At 39.3% G+C, this 23,857-nt stretch overlaps 1 protein-coding gene across 1 annotated transcript; it reads right to left on the bottom strand.

Moving 5' to 3' along the window:
• Positions 1-4,127: 4,127 nt before the first annotated feature.
• LOC114804751 (serine-rich adhesin for platelets) lies at positions 4,128-8,457 on the bottom strand. Its single transcript, XM_029044442.2, has 2 exons — positions 4,418-8,457; positions 4,128-4,321 (listed from the first exon to the last, which is right to left on the bottom strand). Exons 1-2 carry the CDS (start codon positions 8,208-8,210, stop codon positions 4,260-4,262), a joined length of 3,855 nt encoding a protein of 1,284 aa, XP_028900275.2. The 5' UTR covers positions 8,211-8,457; the 3' UTR covers positions 4,128-4,259.
• Between the last annotated feature and the right edge of the window lie 15,400 nt (positions 8,458-23,857).

The raw sequence follows: 23,857 nt of genomic DNA, 5'->3' as shown, positions 1-23,857 counted from the left end.
TTGAGTAGATAAGCATACATTAACCAGTCTTGAGCACATAGTCAACGAACTCAAGGCTGGTATCGCCGCTCTCTTATCAGAAAAATTCGTCACATATCTAAAGGTTGCTGCGCTCCAGAGTAATATACCACCCACTGCCTTAATAGAAGCCACTACGGCTTGAACAACTCTGCAATAGTTGCAAAGCCTGACGCCAAAGTTGATAAGAAGTTCCCGACATTAAAGAAACTTTTTCTTAAGGGGTTCCTCACTGCTCAGTGTCAAATTTCCATTCCCGTCCTTGAGGTACCACAAGATGATATGTGTGATATCAGTAATCCAATTAAATTTGAGGTTAGGGTGAGCTCCAAGACCTCCTTGCTGCCCGCAGTCAGAAAAGTTGGGGTGTTTCTCCTATTACATACACAAAGATATGTATATGTGACTCACCTCTCTGATTCGTGTTCCAGCTGCCCCATATTTTATGCTGTGAGTTTGCTTCAGATCCGAAGATATCCCTTATTCTGCCTCTTTTAGGGTCCTACTTAACAGCATGAGAAGTGATTTTACCTCATCCTGATGCGACAGACAGGCTATCCGCCTGGCGTTTGATGAAAGGATCCTTATAACCACTCTCTAACACCCACTACTCATACTTATGGCCGCCTTGGACTCGTTGCGACTTACCGATTTCGATTGCCTATTCTGGTGTCAATTTCGTTACAATATGTTAGTGTCTTAGTGGAATTTTTTTTTAGCTTTCATGCTATAATATAGTTACTATACAAGCGACACTATATAACCTTTATTTATAAATAGACATTACACTGTAACTCACATTATCTGCTAGTGGGTTTGCAATGAGAAAGTTGACAATGTGTAAAATTGACATATAGTCATAGTCATACGCCTGCACGTAATCTATCAATTTTTTGATGATTTCAATTGAAAATGTAAAGGAGGCGATTTCATTAAAACTACCTCATTTATTTTTATACTCTCGCAACAAAAGTTGCTAAGAGAGTATTATACTATGTTCGGACTGACATTGCAAACATGTTTTTATAGAAAAAATGGGGTTTCGTTCTAAAATTTGGATGAAAATCCATGCAAAATCTGTCAAACGAACTCACAGTTTTCGCTGAAAACTTCTTCAAAACTTACATTCCACTCATTATAATCGATGTCTGCTCTAGTTTAGTCGATATAATTGGAAAACATATTTTGCCATCCACAAATTATCAGTTAATATTTGTTTACATTTTCAAAAGAATGGAGAAAAAACCAAAGTACTTAAAAATGTGAGAGGGAGGAAGCTAATTGAATTGTGGCAAAATAAGGTGTGTGTGTGTACCAGAGAACGGCATTTGCTGAATGAAAAACATTCGTACGCGCTCAACAGCCGAATAATCCCACTGTTCGGATTAGCCGATCAAACTTGCCTGAGCTCACATTTTCGTTGTTGATTTTAAATTCACTCGTGTGTGTGCGATTTTTTGTTTCACTCCGAGTTTGTTCGGCTCGTGTTCAATATAATGATTTCGGGCGCTTGCTCATTCGGTTCAACAATCATTGTTTTGAACAAGAACAACACTCAACTCGTATTATTTTACTCATGCGCGCAGCAAGCGGCACTTTTTCTGCACAGATGAAATGTGAGAAGAAGAACAAGACAAACTACAACAACAAACTGCATAGAAATTGTTACGGTACATGCAGTCGTAACGCTCACATCGTGTCGTCTTGTCGCTAATTGTTTACTCATAATCGATCAACTCAAATTGAACCGAATGATGCTTTCGTCAACACAGGCTCATTTTATTGAACGCTGACTTTTGTTCAGTGAGTTGAATTGAGTGAGAAATTTTGAACCGAGGACTCAAAATCCAAAGAATGATGTGTACGGCAAATTGAGTTGATTTTTACTCATCACTCTGTTTTTTTCAGTGAGTTGAGTTGAATGAAAAAGTTCGTGTATGAGTAAATCAAGAAAATAGTGATTTTTGCAGTTCTCTGGTGTTTACTCTACGCGGGCCATTAAACTAAACATTAAACGTTGTTTGTAAGTCATAAAACTAAAACTAGATATAGGGTTTTGTATATCAAAATTAGAAGAATGACAATAAGTAAACATTAAGATATCTTGACGAAACTTGGTACACATGTTCCTTGGGACCGTAGGAGGATAGGGACCGAAAACACATGAAGTGTCGTAACTAAGCAAAAATAAAGTTTTAAAAGTAAAATTTGGTGCTAAGGATCGCGATAAGAAGGGACATATTCAGATGGCATGGCCCCGCCTCCAGAAGAAGAAAGCTGCACTCAGAAAATTGGAAAATGGGCGTGGCGTCGCCACTAATCCGATCACTGTAGCAATAGCAGTTCGAAAAGTATCAATCACTGTTCAGTATCAAAATCAGTTCGAAAGCAGCAATCACTGTTCAGTACCAATATCAGTTCAAAAGTAACAGTCACTGTTCAGTGATCACAGTAATTTTAGTTGTGATTTTGATCATTTTGGGTAAGGTGAATATAAAAGCAGTTAAATGTATTAATTAGTTAATTGTGACAAAAGCAGGTAAATTTTGGATATTGTTAAAATTAATAAAAATGTAAATGCAAATAATTAAACAAAAAATGGAGTACAAATTCTCATAAATTCGTTTTTTTTTTGTTGTGATCGCAATAGCAATATAAAATCACAGTGATTTAAAAATAGCAATCACTGAAATCACAGTGATTCAAAAATAGCAATATCGCTCATCACTAGTAGACAATGCTTACGCGGTTATAGCCGAATCCACAACAGCGCGCCACGCGTCTATACTACTGGCAGTTTGGCGCCAATTGGTTATACCAAGAGAAGCCAGGTCCCTCTCCACCTGGTCTTTCCATCGGAGTGGAGGTCTTCCTCTTCTCCGGCTTCCACCAGCGGGTACTGCATCGAACACTTTCAGAGCTGGAGCACTTTCGTCCATTCGAACAACATGACCTAACCAACGTAGCCGCTGTCTTTTTATTCGTTTGACTACGTCTATGTCGTCGAATAACACATACAGCTCATCATTCCATCTTCAGCGGTATTCGCCGTTGCCAATGTTTATGGGACCATAAATCTTCCGCAAAACCTTTCTCTCGAAAACTCCTAGTGCCGTCTCATCAGATGTTGACATCGTCCACGCTTCTGCACCGTAAAGTAGGACGGCAATAATGAGAGACTTGTAGAGTTTGGTTTTTATTCGTCGAGAGAGGACTTTACTTTTCAATTGCCTACTCAGTTTATAGTAGCACCTGTTGGCAAGAGTGAAATTATCTACAACTTCAAAGTTATGACTGTCAACAGTGACGTGGGAGCCAAGACGCGACTGCGCTGACTGTTTGTTTGACGACAGGGGATATTTCGACTTGTCCTCGTTCATTACCAGACCCATACGCTTCGCTTTCTTATCCAGTCTGGAAAAAGCAGAACTAATGGCGCGGGTACAACACCCCCTATCGATATCATCGGCATACGCCAGCAGCTGTACACTCTTATAGAAGATTGTACCTTCTCTATTTTGCTCTGCAGCTCGTATTATTTATTATTTCCCATATAATACAATTTTTAATTTCATCTGAATCGTTTACTTTATAAGATTTCCATCAGAAACCAATGCAGATACTGCATATGATCTGTGGCATCACTTCTAAAAAAATTATGGAAATCAAACTATAACTTATCGATGCCACGGATATCGAATATGCAGAACTCAGAGTCTTAGGGTAATTTTTCACCGAAAATATCAGTAAATATCTTAATTTAATTCAAAGGCAATCTTTTGATTCTAATAGAGTGTATCTGTATCCAAAATGGTTAAAATTGGCCACTAGCTCCCATAAACTTAAATATAGGTTTTTCAAAAATACGATGGGCTTAATATTTATATATTAAATTTGTTAATATGTGAAATACCTTAGACAAATTAAGTGAGCATAATCTTGGATATAATGTATGTTGGTTGTGAAAATTAGTGAAATCGGTTCAGGAATTACTTCAGCCCTCATACACTATATATAACGACTTTCGTTATTCTATTGGCCTTTATGCCGAATATATGGGTAAAATTGTATATCATCTAAATAAAACTATATCGATAAATTGCGAGAGTATAAAATGTTCGGTTGCACCTGAACTTAGCCTTACCGTACTTGTTTGTACTACTATCACTTGAAAGCTAAATGAAAAAACACATATATTTTTGCAATTTTAATCCTCCTTAATCAAAATTATATTTGTATTCTTAAACAGAATTGGAAAATTCGTAGTAACCACTTGCTCTGGAATTCCATAAATGCAGTACAACTGAAATTAAAAAATATTTATGTTTATTTAAATATAGCCAAAAATGTTGAATTATATCTGTAATTAATATTGGGATGTATATTTTTCAGTATTTACCTAAAACAATTAAAATTAATGCAATCAGCGCTCCTCCTGTCATATGATAAGCCAGTTGAGAATGTTTGCGTTCCTCTGTAGAAGTAGTATTTGAGTTACTTGTATTGGTACTTGCACTATCTGAACTGTTTATATCCTCTGAGTCCTCTGTTTTATCCTCTGAGTTTACATTTTGGCTAGATATTTTTGTTGAATTAGTGTTCGAGCTACTTTCATCTGCATCGGTTGGAGTTCCATTTGATAGTTTAGTTGTATTGGTACTTGCACTGTCTGAACTGTTTATATCCTCTGAGTCCTCTGTTTTCTCCTCTGAGTTTACATTTTGGCTAGATATTTTTGTTGAATTAGTGTTCGAGCTACTTTCATCTGTATCAGTAGGAGTTTCATTTGACAGTTTAGTTGTATTGGTACTTGCACTATCTGAACTGTTTATATCCTCTGAGTCCTCTGTTTTATCCTCTGAGTTTACATTTTGGCTAGATATTTTTGTTGAATTAGTGTTCGAGCTACTTTCATCTGCATCAGTTGGAGTTTCATTTGATAGTTTAGTTGTATTGGTACTTGCAGTATCTGAACTGTTTGTATCCTCTGAGTCCTCTGTTTTATCCTCTGAGTTTACATTTTGGCTAGATATTTTTGTTGAATTAGTGTTCGAGCTACTTTCATCTGCATCAGTTGGAGTATCATTTGATAGTTTAGTTGTATTGGTACTTGCACTATCTGAACTGTTTATATACTCTGAGTCCTCTGTTTTATCCTCTGAGTTTACATTTTGGCTAGATATTTTTGTTGAATTAGTGTTCGAGCTACTTTCATCTGCATCAGTTGGAGTATCATTTGATAGTTTAGTTGTATTGGTACTTGCACTATCTGAACTGTTTATATCCTCTGAGTCCTCTGTTTTATCCTCTGAGTTTACATTTTGGCTAGATATTTTTGTTGAATTAGTGTTCGAGCTACTTTCATCTGCATCAGTTGGAGTATCATTTGATAGTTTAGTTGTATTGGTACTTGCACTATCTGAACTGTTTATATACTCTGAGTCCTCTGTTTTATCCTCTGAGTTTACATTTTGGCTAGATATTTTTGTTGAATTAGTGTTCGAGCTACTTTCATCTGCATCAGTTGGAGTTTCATTTGATAGTTTAGTTGTATTGGTACTTGCACTATCTGAACTGTTTAAATCCTCTGAGTCCTCTGTTTTATCCTCTGAGTTTACATTTTGGGTAGATATTTTTGTTGAATTAGTGTTCGAGCTACTTTCATCTGCATCGGTTGGAGTTCCATTTGATAGTTTAGTTGTATTGGTACTTGCACTATCTGAACTGTTTATATCCTCTGAGTCCTCTGTTTTATCCTCTGAGTTTACATTTTGGGTAGATATTTTTGTTGAATTAGTGTTCGAGCTACTTTCATCTGCATCGGTTGGAGTTCCATTTGATAGTTTAGTTGTATTGGTACTTGCACTATCTGAACTGTTTATATCCTCTGAGTCCTCTGTTTTATCCTCTGAGTTTACATTTTGGCTAGATATTTTTGTTGAATTAGTGTTCGAGCTACTTTCATCTGCATCAGTTGGAGTATCATTTGATAGTTTAGTTGTATTGGTACTTGCACTATCTGAACTGTTTATATCCTCTGAGTCCTCTGTTTTATCCTCTGAGTTTACATTTTGGCTAGATATTTTTGTTGAATTAGTGTTCGAGCTACTTTCATCTGCATCGGTTGGAGTTCCATTTGATAGTTTAGTTGTATTGGTACTTGCACTATCTGAACTGTTTATATCCTCTGAGTCCTCTGTTTTATCCTCTGAGTTTACATTTTGGCTAGATATTTTTGTTGAATTTGTGTTCGAGCTACTTTCATCTGCATCGGTTGGAGTTTCATTTGATAATCTAGTTGCATTGGTACTTGCACTATCTGAACTGTTTATATCCTCTGAGTCCTCTGTTTTATCCTCTGAGTTTACAGTACGGCTAGATGTTATTGTTGAAGTACTGTTCGAAGTACTTTCATCTGCATCAGTTGGAGTTTTATTTGATAGTTTAGTTGTATTGGTACTTGCACTATCTGAACTGTTTATATCCTCTGAGTCCTCTGTTTTATCCTCTGAGTTTACATTTTGGCTAGATATTTTTGTTGAATTAGTGTTCGAGCTACTTTCATCTGCATCAGTTGGAGTTTCATTTGATAGTTTGGTTGTATTGGTACTTGCACTATCTGAACTGTTTATATCCTCTGAGTCCTCTGTTTTATCCTCTGAGTTTACATTTTGGCTAGATATTTTTGTTGAATTAGTGTTCGAGCTACTTTCATCTGCATCAGTTGGAGTTTCATTTGATAGTTTAGTTGTATTGGTACTTGCACTATCTGAACTGTTTATATCCTCTGAGTCCTCTGTTTTATCCTCTGAGTTTACATTTTGGCTAGATATTTTTGTTGAATTAGTGTTCGAGCTACTTTCATCTGCATCAGTTGGAGTTTCATTTGATAGTCTAGTTATATTGGTACTTGCACTATCTGAACTGTTTATATCCTCTGGGTCCTCTGTTTTATCCTCTGAGTTTACATTTTGGCTAGATATTTTTGTTGAATTAGTGTTCGAGCTACTTTCATCTACATCAGTTGGAGTTTCATTTGATAGTTTAGTTGTATTGGTACTAGCACTATCTGAACTGTTTATATCCTCTGAGTCCTCTGTTTTATTCTCTGAGTTTACATTTTGGCTATATATTTTTGTTGAATTAGTGTTCGAGCTACTTTCATCTGCATCGGTTGGAGTTGTATTTGATATTTTAGTTGTATTGGTACTTGCACTATCTGAACTGTTTATATCCTCTGAGTCCTCTGTTTTATCCTCTGAGTTTACATTTTGGCTAGATATTTTTGTTGAATTAGTGTTCGAGCTACTTTCATCTGCATCGGTTGGAGTTTCATTTGATAGTTTAGTTGTATTGGTACTTGCACTATCTGAACTGTTTATATCCTCTGAGTCCTTTGTTTTATCCTCTGAGTTTACATTTTGGCTAGATTTTTTTGTTGAATTAGTGTTCGAGCTACTTTCATCTGCATCAGTTGGAGTTTCATTTGATTGTTTAGTTGTATTGGTACTTGCACTATCTGAACTGTTTATATCCTCTGAGTCCTCTGTTTTATCCTCTGAGTTAACATTTTGGCTAGATATTTTTGTTGAATTAGTGTTCGAGCTACTTTCATCTGCATCAGTTGGAGTTTCATTTGATAGTCTAGATGTATTGGTACTTGCACTATCTGAATTGTTTATATCACTAGTGTCATCGTTTTTAAGTTGATCATCTGTTGACGGTTTTGTTTCTGATTTACTTTTAGTTTTCGAATTATCCTCTGAGTTTTCAGTGTCTATTATTGTCTTTAGTGTAGTTTCTGGTAATATAGCAACACAAGTTGGCTTTATGGTTTTGTTATTTTCGTCTCGATTAAGGATTGTAAAACCTGGAGCACATTCACAAAGATCTTCACAAACCGATTTTTCTATTATAATGTTTTCTCGTAGAACGCATTTAGTATCTAGAGATTTAGATGAGACGTTTCCAACGCTTGAAGGAGATGGAAATTCTGTCGAATTTGTTGCAGATTTATGAAAATTATCCGATTTATCAAGGTTACTATTATTCGACGTATCTGCTTTTACAGGATTTATACTTTGATGAGGTTCGTGTGTACAATCCTTAAAATCATCCACCGCGACAGTATCTACGACGTACTTTTGGAAAAACAGTATTATACAAAATATACAATATTTACGCAAAATCATTTTTGCTGAAGTGGTTACTGAAATTTGAATTGCCGAAAATTTGTTGAGACCTTTACGTATCAAACACGTTTAAGAAACTAATTCAACCGCAATATTTAGGTGCACACTAGCGGATGTCAACAGCCGAATTTCTTGTGATTACATTTTATAATTTTAATAATAAATAAAAAATAAAATAAAAAAATGTCAGTTGAGTCCAAAATTTTGAGCGACAGTATATAAGCTTATTGTTGTTATTGTACCCGCTTAAAACAAGAACAACAAGAAATCACTGCAAAACGGAATCACTAGACTCGTAAATTGAGCTGTTTTCATATTTTTTATCACAAAGTGACGCACGAACTTGGTTTGCTCTATAATATAATATATGTACATGTATGTATATTTGAATTAACTGAGGATTAAGTAAATCGTAACTTAGTATGTACATCGCAGTCATTTACACTTATGGATTATTAAAAAAATTACACACATTTATTTTAGTTACACTTCTGGATATAAATTGTAGTGCCTACACATTTTTTATATTTCAACAATAATGTTCTCAAAACACATGAATAAATAATTAAAACTTGAAGCGAAAAGAACAAGTAAAGGAAGGCTAAGTTCGGGTGCGACCAAACATTTTATACTCTCGCAATTATTTGATGTAGTTTTATTAAGATAACACACAATTTGACCCATATATTCGACATAAAGTCCAATAAATTAGCGAAAATCATCATATATAGTATATGAGGGTTGATGGAATTCCTAAACCGATTTCACTCAATTTCCCCACCAAGCTACACCATTTCCAAGCCTATATGTTCACTTAATTTTGCTAAGATATCTCAGATATTAACCGATGTATGCGGAATAAAGTCTGCACGTAATTAGGTATATGGGAGCTAACGGAAGTTCTGATCCGATTTTAATAACTTTTGCAACAGAGATATACAATTAGAAGAAACGAATTTCCTCTGAATTAAATTAAGATACCTGAGAGATTTATCGAAATTTTCGATGAAAAATTACCCTTAGGCACAGAGTTCTTAATGATATACCCAGGGCCTTGAAAAGTTATTGTCCGATTTCGAAAATGTTTCCATAACTGAAGCCTCAGATGATATAAAGTATTTGTGTAAAGTTTTATTCCACACTCTTCATCGGTCCCTTACATATATATTATAAAGTGAAGGAATCAGATGGAATTCAAAATTTAGTTATATGGGAAATCCGTGTTGTCAGTGTGTCAAAAAAATATTACATAGCGAATTTCATTGAAATTGGTCGAGTAGTTCCTGAGGTATGGTTTTTGACCCATAAGTAGTCGACGCCACGCCCATTTTCCTTTTTATACATGAATCTGTGTGCATCTTCCATTTCTTTTGTATAATTTTGTGTTTCTGACGTTTTTCGTCAGTGAGTTCACTCGCTTTTAGTAATTTTCAACATAACCTTTGTATAGGAAGTGGGCGTGGTTATCATCCGATTTCTTTCATTTTTTTATGGCTTAGTTATGACACTTTATGTGTTTTCAGTTTTCGCCTTTTTGTGGGCGCGGCAGTGGTCCGATTTTGGTCCTTGCTCAGGGTGCCAAGGAATATGTGTTCCAAGTTTCATTAAGATATCTCAATTTTTACTCAAGTTATCGCTTGCACGGATAGACGAACAGACGGACGGACACACATCCGGATTTCAACTCCACTCGTCCTGCTGATCCTTTATATATATATATAACCCCATATCTAACTATTTTATTTCTGTGTGACACAAACAACCTTTATGTAAACAAAACTATAATACTCTGTGCAAGAGAGAGAGAGAGATTGCGAGAGTATAAAAACAATTTTTACACTTGCAACATTTAATATATGTAACCTTTGTAAAACTTGGTACATTGTTGAAATTGTAATTTATGCTTTCTTGCAAACATCCATATACATATGTATGTACATATGGAATTATGTGAAAAATGTACATATTTAATATCGCATCTAAGGCCAAGTCAAGCAATAACGTACTTTTTTGCGGTTTCGAATAACGGATGTAATTTTAACTGACAAAAAGAATTCTTGGTTATATTTGTATATGCGTGATTCTACGATAATAGGTAACTTGTGCGGCAATCAGCTTAAAGTATTTTTTTTGTAATGCTCACCGGATGTTTGAAAAAATATTTAGTATATGGGATTTTAACCATTTTTAACCCAGATCCACATTATTGAAAGAAAAATATTCCCCCTTAAATTCCTGTATAATATATGAGTGATAGTCCTCGAAAAGTTATAGTTCAATTTTGTTTAAGTGAACGATGTCACATCTCTAGTGTAGTATTTGTGCATACATTTATTTCGTTATCTTAATTGGTACCCGATTTATACGTATATCCCAAAGTGAACGAATCAGATTGAATTAAAAAAATAGTTATATGGGAAGTCTGCGTGGTTGTAAACCGATTTCGCTCATTTTCAGATTTCTGTTTGGTCGAGCAGTTTCGGAGATACCCACGTCAATTCTCCATTTTTTATACCAATCTGTGTGCAGCTCTCCTCTACATTATCTCTGATTATTTTGATATCTGTAAACATTCTCGTTTAGTAGAGTATACAAATGATGATGTATGTATGTATGTATGTACATAAACATTTCTGTACATATAAACGTTTAGCGATAATTTCGTTCATTATGCACAAGTACAAGTTCTTATCTTTCCAAAGAATTGTAGTACATAACATAGTAAGTGTATAATACGAACAGATATGAATGTACAAGTCGTATACCGGTACATTTTTTGTGACGTCGAGTGAAAGGGAAATACAAAAAAAATTATATAAAATGAATTTCGTGCAAAATTCGTAAAGTTACAGTACAAAAAAATTAAAGAGTTAGAATTACGGTTATACATATATATATATATATATATATATATTTGGCGTAGGAACCGCTTTAAGCGATTATAGCCGAATCCACCAGAGCGCGCCAATCATTCCTCCTTTTTGCTTTTTGGCGCCAACTGGAAACACAAAGTGAAGCCAGGTCACTTTGCACTTGGTCTTTCCACCGGAGTAGAGGTCGTCCTCTTCCGCGGCTTCCTCCAGCGGGTACTGCATCGAATACTTTCAGAGCTGGAGTGTTTTCTTCCATCCGTACAACATGACCTAGCCAGCGTAGCCGCTGTCTTTTTATTCGCTAAACTATGTCAATGTCGTCGTATAAATCGTACAGCTCATCGTTCCATCGTCTGCGGTATTCGCCGTTGCCAATGTTTAGAGGACCATAAATCTTACGCAAAACCTTTCTCTCGAAAACCCCAAGAGTCGTCTCATCGGATGTTGTCATTGTCCACGCTTCAGCACCATACATCAGGACGGGAATAATGAGCGACTTGTAGAGTTTGATTTTGGTTCGTCGAGAGAGGACTTTACTTTTCAATTGCCTACTCAGTCCAAAGTAGCACCTGTTGGCAAGAGTGATTCTGCGTTGGATTTCAAGGCTGACATTGTTGGTGTTGTTAATGCTGGTTCCCAGATAAAAGAAATTATCTACAACTTCAAAGTTATGACTGTCAACAGTGACGTGGGAGCCAAGACGCGAGTGCGCTGACTGTTTGTTTGATGACAGGAGATATTTCGTCTTGTCCTCATTCACCACCAAACCCATACGCTTCGCTTCTTTATCTAGTCTGGAAAACGCAGAACAAACGGCGCGGTTGTTGCTACCGATGATATCAATATCATCGGCATACGCCAGGAGCTGTACACTCTTGTAGAAGATTGTACCCTCTCTATTTAGTTCTGCAGCTCGTATTATTTTTTCCAGCAATAGATTGAAGAAGTCGCACGATAGTGAGTCACCCTGTCTGAAGCCTCGTTTGGCATCGAACGGCTCGGAGAGGTCCTTCCCGATCCTGACGGAGCTTTTGGTGTTGCTCAACGTCAGCTTACATAGCCGTATTAGTTTTGCAGGGATACCAAATTCAGACATCGCGGCATAAAGGCAGCTCCTTTTCGTGCTATCGAAGGCAGCTTTAAAATCGATAAAAAGATGGTGAGTATCGATTCTTCTCTCTCGGGTCTTTTCCAAGATTTGGCGCATGGTGAATATCTGGTCCATTATAGATTTTCCAGGTCTAAAGCCACACTGATAAGGTCCAATCAGTTCGTTGACGGTGGGCTTTAGTCTTTCACACAATACGCTCGACAAAACCTTATATGCGATATTGAGGAGACTTATACCACGGTAGTTGGCGCAGAATGTGGGGTCTCCCTTCTTATGGATTGGTTAGAGCACACTAAGATTCCAATCGTCAGGCATGCTTTCTTCCGACCATATTCTACAAAGAAGCTGATGCATGCACCTTATCAGTTCTTCGCCGCCGTATTTGAATAGCTTGGCCGGTAATCCATCGGCCCCCGCCGCTTTGTTGTTCTTCAAGCGGGTAATTGCTATTCGAATTTCTTCATGGTCGGGTAATGGAACATCTATTCCATCGTCATCGATTGGGGAATCGGGTTCGCCATCTCCTGGTGTTGTACTTTCACTGCCATTGAGCAGGTCGGAGAAGTGTTCCCTCCATAATCCCAGTATGCTCTGGACATCCGTTACCAGATTACCTCCTCGGTCCCTACATGATAATGCTCCGGTCTTGAAACCTTCTGTGAATCGCCTCATCTTTTCATAAAATTTTCGAGCAGTACCCATGTCGGCCAGCTTTTCAAGCTTTTCATACTCACGCATTTCGGCCTCTTTCTTTTTACGTCTGCAAATGCGTCTCGCTTCCCTCTTCAGTTCTCGATATCTATCCCACCCCGAACGTGTTGTGGTCGATCGCAACGTTGCGAGGTAGGCAGTCTGTTTTCTCTCCACTGCGGAACGACAATTCTCATCATACGAACTGGTTTTTTGGCGTTGCCGGAGACCAATTGTTTCGGCTGCAGCGGTATGCAATGAGTTTGAGATGCCGTTCCACAGCTCCCTTATATCGAGATGCTGATGAGTGCTCTCAGAGAGCAGGAGTGCAAGTCGAGAAGTCCTTGTGTTTGTTGACGGTCGTTCTTTGCTGCACAGAGGCGAGTGCGTATCTTTGCTGCTACTAGATAATGGTCCGAGTTAATGTTTGGTCCTCGGAGCGTACGCACGTCTAAAACACTGGAGACATGTCTTCCGTCTATCACAATGTGATCGATTTGATTGCGCGTGTTTCGATCAGGGGACAGCCACGTTGCTTGATGAATTTTTTTATGCTGGAATCTGGTACTACAGACAACCATATTTCGGGCCCCAGCGAAGTCGATCAGCCTCAGGCCGTTTGGCGATGTTTCGTCATGGAGGCTGAATTTTCCGACTGTTGTGCCAAAGACACCTTCTTTACCCACCCTGGCGTTAAAATCGCCAAGCACGATTTTGATATCGTGGCGGGGGCAGCGCTCATAGGTGCGTTCTAGGCCCTCATAGAAAGCGTCTTTGGTCACATCGTCCTTCTCTTCCGTTGGGGCATGGGCGCAAATCAGCGATATGTTGAAGAACCTCGCTTTTATGCGGATTGTGGCTAGACGTTCATCCACCGGGGTGAATGCCAGGACTCGGCGACGGAGTCTCTCTCCCACCACAAATCCAACACCAAATTTGCGCTCCTTTATATGGCCGCTGTAGTAGATGTCACAAGGACCCACCTTCTTCCGTCCTTGTCCCGTCCATCGCACTTCTTGGACGGCGGTGATGTCAGCCTTTAGTTGTATGAGGACATCAACCAGCTGGGTCGAGGCACCTTCCCAATTAAGGGTCCGGACATTCCAGGTGCATGCCCTTAAATCTTTATCCTTAAAACGTTTGCAAGGGTCGTCATCAAAAGGGCGGTGTCTCATCCGAGGCTCTGTGTTTGTTTTCATTGGGGAGATTTTTTTATGTGGTGGGTCCCAAGCCCTACGCACAACCGCAGAAGCGGGCTTCGCCTTCTCACTTTAGCTCGCCTCCAAACGGATGTCTGTTAGCTACCCAGGGGATACTTGGTCTAAAACCGGAAGTCGTGAGCTGCTTGAGTCATATGCAAAAGAATCGTTTCTGGCCACTCCCAAGTGAATGGCAATCAGAAACTTTCCTCACTTGCGTGAACTTCTACATATGACCCCATCCCCCAATTATACATATGTACATACATATAATGCATTTTTTTAGAGTAAGTGTAGCCTCGGCCCTATTAAGAGTTTTGTATATATCTCATAAACTGTTACATCTGTATCAACAACACTTTCTGGAGTAATTTTCTTTATACACTTCATTATGCAGCATGAAAATGAAATCGTATTATGAACACGCTTACCTCTCATACAAAGGTTCTTTTGAAAACTACTAGCAGTGCTTTAACTCAGTAAGGAAAATCACCAGCAACCTCAAATTTTATGGTACAGATGGCACAGAAGGGCTGAACTCTTATTGGCAAAACATGGAAAATGGGCGTGGTGTATATCCCACAATTGTGAGCCCACCCGAATTGTTTACTTTACAAACACTAGAAAAGATAGCGAAACACAAAATTGCATAAATTCTAAATGTATACTGTCACATCGTCTGTCTAAAAATTGCCGAAACCGGACTATATTTTTTCAAGGCTCCAGATACCGAATAGTAAAGAATGGTGAATTCCCCCATCCATCACCTTGTGGTGTACTGCTATATATGCAACACCATAAGAGACGGATACGTGCATATATTGCCCATTTGTTAATGAGGTGCCTGGCGAACCCGACGCAAAAGAAGACAAAAAGCGGCCTGGGTTATCAGTCCAAACGTGGATGGGAGACGTTGCTGCTTTCGGTGGGTACAGCGATCCCTTAATCTGTGTGGCCGCACGGCCGTGGTTGGGAGAGATTTTCAAGGGATTCCTGAGGTTTAGCTACATATATATCGCACTCATGGAGAGAAGCAAGGAAAGTCTTCAGAAAAAATCAGGCAGGTAAAAACAACCAAACCTACTCAAAAATTCAGACTTCTAATATTAACTTCCCTAAGGTATATGTACATTAAATTAGTAAATTTTTCAATATAGTGAAAAAATTCTTACGCATAAAGACGAAAAGGTATAACGGGTAAATTTGAAATTGATTGATAGATCTTATTGCAGATCTGTATTAAGCGTAAATCATCACAATTTGTTAAAGTTTGATTTTTTTAATTGTTTATTGAAGTATGTAACAAATCAGCAAATTTCAAAGTTGGCTCAATCTTGGCTTCGGTGACGATATTGATTACTTTCTTCACAGCCAGTCTTGTTCTATTGCAAAGTCGCGGCTGATTTAGGTTACGCAGCATGATGACAACTCACACTACTTTTAATTGCAAAGTGAGTGGTGATGGTCCAGGCAATTTTAAATAGCCTGTGGGATAATTGACTACATCATACTAGTTTGTAGCTGTGTCAACTCTCCTGGAACGGAATTCTAAATTGTCGCATTGAGATCATCGAGATCTTTGTTTTTTATCACAAAAATAGATCATTCAATCAGCCATTTATGGTTATTATATTGTGGTTTCATGTCAGGAAAAACACGATGAATAAGCTCCTCTTTCGAATCCATGAATTGACAGAAATCTGTTGGAAATGATTTCATCCGTCGAGGTGTCACCATTATTTCCAACAGGTTCTACAATCGCAATTTGATATTGTTGCAAAAAATAACGAAAGCAAAGTGGTACGATATCGCATAGAAACTCCTGCTCTTGTTAGTTGACGGTCGCAAATTCAAAATCTAAAGTGGAAGAAATTTGCTCAGTTTGGGTAGGTGAGGGACTAAACACTCTTGTACTATACCCTTACACATAAACTATGTGTAAAAAGTGAAAATAATCTTTAATGTTAACAGGTCTTCATTACTTGAGTTTGTAACATAAATGTAATTTAATTTAAAAACTAAAATCAATGTATTTTTTCATAATATTTGTAATCACTTATCAAACTACAGTATGTGCACTTATTTTAGCTTGAACTTCGAAATTAGCAGAAAGAACTTTATTATTTGCAACTAGTCAATTTGTGTGGAACCAACAACCGTTCCAAGTGCTGATTGGTTATGAGAACAAATTTGAGTTCTCACTGTTCCTTTGCAAGTTTGCACTTTGAAAATGTTTAGCGTTTGTGCAGACTGCAGGCAGAGGGTGCCGAGAGAGATGTTGATAAATAGTTCAGCTGACCGCATTTTATTATATTCAACTGAAAACATATTTCTAATTCAAAGGTAATTCTTGGATTGGATAATTGTTAAAGACATATTTTTTATATCAAGTTAGACTCTTTAGCAAACTGGTAGTCGTTTCTAAAAATTAAATGTGTACATGATAATGTACACACATAAGTAGCAACGAATACGGATATAAGTTGTACTATGTTTTCGAGAGCGGTTGTTTGCTGATAATGAAACAACATTTCAGATCTACTGCCTGATATTATTCGTTTGAGGTTTGGAAAATACATATATATTATTTCTGTAATTAGCGAGCACACTAGCCGTACGCAGATAGTACGGCCAGAATAAAATACATTTACAGAAGAATATGCTCAGAAATATAGAAATATATAATATGTTAGATTAAATACAAATTTTTATACTCTGTCGTATACCATATTTTCGAAACTACTCGACCAATTTCAATGAAATTCAGTTTGTAATATCTTCCACGCATCCCAATGTTATGTTGTGAAAATAGTCCGAATCGGATCACAACCACGCCTACTTCTCATCTACCAGAACTTTGAAGTCGATCTGAATCGTGTACTTTACAATATGTAAAGTAAGCACTAGTGAAGATATCGGAACAGAACTTTGCAAGCATACTGCATTTAAAGAGTGGCATCGCCCTTCTGGGGGATGGGGTCATATGTAAAAGTTCACGCAAGTGAGGAAAGTTTCTGATTGCCATTGACTTGGGAGTGGCCGGTTTTAGACGAAGTATCCCCTGGGTAGCTAACAGACATCCGTTTGGAGGCGAGCTAAAGTGAGAAGGCGAAGCCCGCTTCTGCGGCTGTGCGTAGGGCTTGGGACCCAACACATAAAAAAATCTCCCCAATGAAAACAAACACAGAGCCTCGGATTAGACACCGCCCTTTTGATGACGACCCTTGCAAACGTTTTAAGGATAAAGATTTAAGGGCATGCACCTGGAATGTCCGGACCCTTAATTGGAAAGGTGCCTCTGCCCAGCTGGTTGATGTCCTCATACAACTAAAGGCTGACATCATCGCCGTCCAAGAAGTGCGATGGACGGGACAAGGACGGACGAAGGTGGGTCCTTGTGACATCTACTACAGCGGCCATATAAAGGAGCGCAAATTTGGTGTTGGATTTGTGGTGGGAGAAAGACTCCGTCGCCGGGTCCTGGCATTCACCCCGGTGGATAAACGTCTTGCCACAATCCGCATCAAAGCGAGGTTCTTCAACATATCGCTGATTTGCGCCCACGCCCCAACGGAAGAGAAGGACGATGTGACCAAAGATGATTTCTATGAGCGCCTAGAACGTACCTATGAGCGCTGCCCCCGCCACGATGTCAAAATCGTGCTTGGCGAAAGAGGCCGAAATGCGTGAGTATGAAAAGCTTGAAAAGCTGGCCGACATGGGTAATGCTCGAAAATTTTATGAAAAGATGAGGCGATTTACAGAAGGTTTCAAGACCTTAGCATTATCATGTAGGGACCGAGGAGGTAATCTGGTAACAGATGTCCAGAGCATACTGGGATTATGGAGGGAACACTTCTCTGACCTGCTCAATGGCAGTCAAAGTACGACACCAGGAGATGGCGAACCCGATTCCCCAATCGATGACGATGGAATAGATGTTCCATTACCCGACCATGAAGAAATTCGAATAGCAATTACAAGCTTGAAGAACAACAAAGCGGCGGGGGGCGATGGATTACCGGCCGAGCTACTCAAATACGGCGGCGAAGAACTGATAAGGTGCATGCATCAGCTTCTTTGTAGAATATGGTCGGAAGAAAGCATGCCTGACGATTGGAATCTTAGTGTGCTCTGCCCAATCCATAAGAAGGGAGACCCCACAATCTGCGCCAACTACCGTGGTATAGGTTAGGTTAGGTATGAGTGCTGCCATATCATTTTATGGCCCAATTAGCACTAGATGTGCTATTTTGATACACTGTTCGCAGACCTTATAATTTACTGTTGTCCCGTTTCATCTTTCCGTTCAAACTACTTTGTGTTTTTGATGAAACTACTTATATCCGATATGTTTTTGGTTGATATCCATTCAAGGCTTAATGCCTGATGGGTTCTTGGTGTCTTGTGTCGTATCTGCGATAGGGCTGGACATTCACAGAGAAAATGGAAAATTTTTTCCTTATTTCCCTCCAGTTCACAGCCTCGACAAATGTTATTATAGGGTATACCCATTTTCATTGCATGTTCTCCAAATGGCCAATGACCTGTTAGAGTAGCTGTAAGTCTGAAAATACTTTTCCTGGACCTATTTAATAATACCGTAGATCTAAGTCTTATCATATTTTGGCCATGTCTGTTTAGCTATTTTATATATTGTTGTATTCTTCCATCTGTTCTCTGCTAATTGTTCCAATTGAATGTTGAGCTCTCTTTTGATCGTTCCTAGAGGGCATAGAATTGGCTCAGCTTCGGATTCGTCTAGAACGGCTCCTGCTTTTGCCAACTCGTCTGCCCTTTCGTTACCGAAGATGTTCCTATGGCCGGGAACCCAGACTAAGTCTAATTGTACTTTGCCTTTCAGATTGCTCAATGCCTTCTTGCAGTTGTGGACTACGCTGGAGTTAGTTAGTGGCGTCGACAATGCCAGGAGCGCCGCTTGACTATCTGTATAAATAATTGCTTTTTGTATCCTCTGGTAGTTGACCAATAGAGCTTCACAGGCCTTCTCTATGCCCAGTACTTCTGCTTGGAAGATGCTAGCCAAGTTCGGTAGACGGAAGGAGCGTGAATAGTTAAGATCCTCGGAGTATATACATGTGCCTACTCCGCAGTCCATTTTGGACCCGTCGGTAAAGACTGCTATAGTATTCTCCTCCCTTATTATGCCTCTTCTCCACTCTCGTCTAGAGGGTATCCTCACCTGGAATTCTCTATTGAAGTCTAACTCTGGGATAATGTAATCTGATTTAAAGGCATTTACTTTAACTCTGTTCAGAATGTCGCTATGCCCATAATTTTTCTGTTTCCATCCACCTATCTCCTTAATTCTTATAGCAGAGCATGCAGCTATTTTCTGAATATGGATGTCTATGGGAAGTTGGTAAAGAAGCACATTAAGTGCCTCGGTCGGGCAGGACCTTATAGCATCTGTGACTCCTACGCAAGCTGCTCTTTGTAGTCCATTTAATTTCCTGATATTATATTATTTCTTTAACGCAGGCCACTAAACCAAAGCTCCATATGTGAGTATTGGTCTGATGATAGCAGTATACATCCACATGATTATATTTGGTCTAAGGCCCCAGTTCCTGCTGACGATTCTCTTGCAGGTGTAGTAGGCCATATATGCTTTTTTTGTTCTCTTTTCTATGTTCATTTTCCAGTTCAATTTGGTGTCTATCTCAATCCCTAAGTATTTTGCTGTAGGTGACAGAGAGAGCGGGGTACCATTGAGCTCCGGTAAATGAAATTGGGGTATTTTAGTTCTGTTTGTAAATAGCATCAGTTCTGTTTTGTTGGGGTTAACACCTAGTCCATTATTCATGGCCCATAGGTTTAACCTTCTCAAGGCTCTTTCCATAATCTCGCTGACTGTTGAAGGAAACATGGCTGATACCATCAGCACTATGTCGTCCCCGTATGCTATTGTTTTTACTCCTCCTTCGTTAAGTTGGAGTAGTACTTCGTTCAACGCTACCACCCATAAGAGTGGCGAGAGGACTCCTCCTTGAGGTGTCCCCCTGCTCACATAACTCTTTCGTGTAGCAGCGCCGCTTGAAGCTATTATCCTTCTGTTAATAAGCATCGACTGTATCCATCTGCACACCATGTCGTTTATACCGCCATGTGCCAGTGAATTAATGATTGTGCTTATTTCTATATTATTAAAGGCTGCTTCTATATCAAAAAATGCAGCCATTGTGTACTGTTTGTGATGTAGTGATTTTTCAATTACATTTATCACATCATGAAGGGCAGTTTCGGTTGATCGACCCTTCATGTAAGCATGTTGTGACTTCGATAATGTATCTGCCATGTATCTGACCCTTCATGTAAGCATGTTGTGACTTCGATAATGTATCTGCCATGATTGATCTTATATGTATGTCTATTAGCCTTTCTAATACCTTCAACATGAAGGATGTTACGCTTATAGGTCTGAAGTCCTTAGCATTATCGTGCGTTCTTCTGCCTGGTTTTGGAAGAAATACCACTTTGATTCTTTTCCAACTTCTTGGGATATAAGATAGTTGAATGCTTGCTTTGTAGATATTGCTGAGCCTTTGAACTATTGGTTCTTTCAGCTTTTGTAGCATTATAGGTATTATATCATCTGGTCCTGCCGCTTTAAACGGCGAGAAACTGTTTATTGCGTATATAATTTTCCTTTTGTCTACTATGTGACTAGAATTATCCTGTTCGTTCGTTTGTGTTACTGGTTGGACCACCGTAACTGCTGTTTGTTGACAAATGTGTGCTTATGAGTACCTCCAGCGTTTCGTCCGCCGAGGAGGTCCACACATTCCCCCCCGCCTTTATGTAAGCAGTACTGGTGTGTTCTTTTGATAGTATCTTACTCAGCCTGGCAGATTCTTTGCAACTTTCTATTGAGGTGCAAAAGGATCGCCATGATTCTGTTTTAGCTTTTTTAACTGCTTTTTTGTATTTTTTCATACAGTCTTTATATGGCTGCCAGACTTTAGTTCTGAAACTTTCGTTGAAGGCTTTCCTTAGTTGTGTTCTCAGGTTTTTAATATCACCGTTCCACCAAGGAGGAGACTTCCTCTTTTTCAAAACTGTCATCGGTGTGGATTTATTGAACGAGGTTGATAAAAATTTTTCTATCTTCTCTACCTCGGTATCTAGTTCTTGCGAATTGTTAATAGTGTTATTGCTTGTTTTTTGCTATTTTAGTAAATTTTACTCAATCCGTTCGTCTAGGGTTTCGATATTGTCGAGGAGCACTGCATTTCTCACGGATGCTGAATAGTATCCCTGAGTGATCCGATATGGAAGGTTCATCGGATACCGTCCAGTCATCTACAACTAGACTATCTGAGTCTGTTGATAGCGTGAGATCCAGCACTTCCTCCCAACCCGAAAACCTGTCCGAGCTTGGGAAAATAAAAGTCGGCCTGTTGCCCTTGTTGCATATACTTAAAGTGCAATTTAAAATATAATGTAAGAGCGACTCACCTCTGGTGTTTATACAGGAGCTGCCCCATAGGGTGTGCCTGGCGTTGGCGTCACACCTTATTAGGATATCTTCTTTATTGTTGTTCTCAGTTAGTTTTCTGAGTGCTGCGGGTGGTACATCCTCATCATGAGCCATGTAGGTTGAGACAATTAAGAAATGTTTTCCTTTTTGCTCCACCTTTACCACTGTAGTATCTGCTGTGCTGTAATTTGGACAAAGAAATGCATTTATACTTTTACTGATAAGAATGCATGCCCTTGGTTTACCTTCATTACGCATGTAGAAGAGATTGCAGTTTCTGCTGTTTAGCCCTTTGATTGTGTCTTCCTTGACCCAGGGCTCCTGTATAAGGCTGATGTCGATGCTCCTCTCACTTATGAGGGTATTCAGATTTGCTGTGGCACTCTTTGAGTGCTGCAGGTTTATCTGCACGCATCTAAGACTGTTGGTCATTCTTGCTCTCTCCGATGTCCACATTGCAACTGGCTGGCGTCGTCGACCTCTTCCGTGACGTCTTCGTCAGCCGTCTTGTCGCCTTGGAATATTTTCATCCTGGCCTTGCGAATTCCGAAGCTGATTTTGTTGTCAGCTTTTCCTAGAGCCTCTAAGGACTCCTCGCAAATGGCCACTAATATTTTCTTGCTGGTTTTATTTGGCTACATCGCTGAAGTGTCTTGCAGCACTTGTAATATTTTTCTCGCTTTCCCCCTGCCTGGGTTTCTTGGGCTGCGTTCCTTGCGGTTCATTGAGGGAGCGATTCCTTTTCTGGGAAATGCTCGCCTTTACGTTTTCTACTAGTGGTTCTGATTGCTTCCTTTTCAGGAAGCTTTCATACTCCTCCACTGTTTGCTGTAGCCTCTTTATCTCAGCTTCATCAACTGGGTTACCGGCTGCCTGATCCTTGGCTATCTTGCTTAACACAAAGACTGCCCTCTGGTACCGGTTTTTACGCAGTTGATTTTGCGATTAATTTCTTTTCTTCTTTAAAGTTTCACCTTTAGCTGCCAGTACACTTTGGTTGGTGTTCTTGGCTCCTGGCTGGAGGCGAGTAACTCGTCTTCATCGGATTCCATTATAGGATTCCGATATGTGTTAGCAGTTCCGGTGGTCATGGCATTGGTCGTCAAGTTAGTTGTTGTTGTTGATGTTGTAGTTGTTAAATCCATTGTTGGTCCCACGAGTAGTCCGGAAGGGGTTGGTCACTCGTACGCAGAGCCGGTATGCGCAGAGAAGGCATTTTGATACCTCAACACCTTGGCTTAGGGTGGTGTTGGTGCGGGTGTCCTAACAATTCCTCAATAGGATACAGACGTAAAACCGTAGGCTTATTCATCTGTATCCCCATTGTGTAAATTGTTAGGTATCCCTCTTAGTTCGTAAAAGTAAGTGCGTGTTCCCATTTGGGATGCGCGCATTTACTCTTACTTAAGCCCCTTCGCCACGACAAGGCGACCAACTTAGAAGGAGAAAGTGGTATAAGTCTCCTCAACATCGCGTATAAGGTTTTGTCGAGCGTATTGTGTGAAAGACTAAAGCCCACCGTCAAACTGATTGGACCTTATCAGTGTGGCTTTAGACCTGGAAAATCTACAATGGACCAGATATTCACCATGCGCCAAATCTTGGAAAAGACCCGAGAGAGAAGAATCGATACTCACCATCTTTTTATCGATTTTAAAGCTGCCTTCGATAGCACGAAAAGGAGCTGCCTTTATGCCGCGATGTCTGAATTTGGTATCCCTGCAAAACTAATACGGCTATGTAAGCTGACGTTGAGCAACACCAAAAGCTCCGTCAGGATCGGGAATGACCTCTCCGAGCCGTTCGTGCGACTTCTTCAATCTATTGCTGGAAAAAATAATACGAGCTGCAGAACTAAATAGAGAGGGTACAATCTTCTACAAGAGTGTACAGCTCCTGGCGTATGCCGATGATATTGATATCATCGGTAGCAACAACCGCGCCGTTTGTTCTGCGTTTTCCAGACTAGATAAAGAAGCGAAGCGTATGGGTCTGGTGGTGAATGAGGACAAGACGAAATATCTCCTGTCATCAAACAAACAGTCAGCACACTCGCGTCTTGGCTCCCACGTCACTGTTGACAGTCATAACTTTGAAGTTGTAGATAATTTCGTTTATCTGGGAACCAGCATTAACAATGTCAGCCTTGAAATCCAACGCAGAATCACTCTTGCCAACAGGTGCTTCTTTGGACTGAGTAGGCAATTGAAAAGTAAAGTCCTCTCTCGACGAACCAAAATCAAACTCTATAAGTCGCTCATTATTCCCGTCCT

The sequence above is a fragment of the Zeugodacus cucurbitae genome, chromosome 4, assembly GCF_028554725.1.
Source record: "Zeugodacus cucurbitae isolate PBARC_wt_2022May chromosome 4, idZeuCucr1.2, whole genome shotgun sequence".
Classification (NCBI taxonomy): Eukaryota; Metazoa; Arthropoda; class Insecta; order Diptera; family Tephritidae; genus Zeugodacus; species Zeugodacus cucurbitae.
This window is presented reverse-complemented; position numbering and strand designations above follow the sequence as displayed.

Excerpts from the sequence above, each read along its gene's own strand:
- LOC114804751 (XM_029044442.2), bottom strand. The coding sequence starts at position 8,210 with ATGATTTTGCGTAAATATTGTATATTTTGTATAATACTGTTTTTCCAA. Across the intron at positions 4,322-4,417 it reads ATTAATTTTAATTGTTTTAG|TTGTACTGCATTTATGGAAT; the intron begins GTAAATACTGAA and ends TTTTAATTTCAG.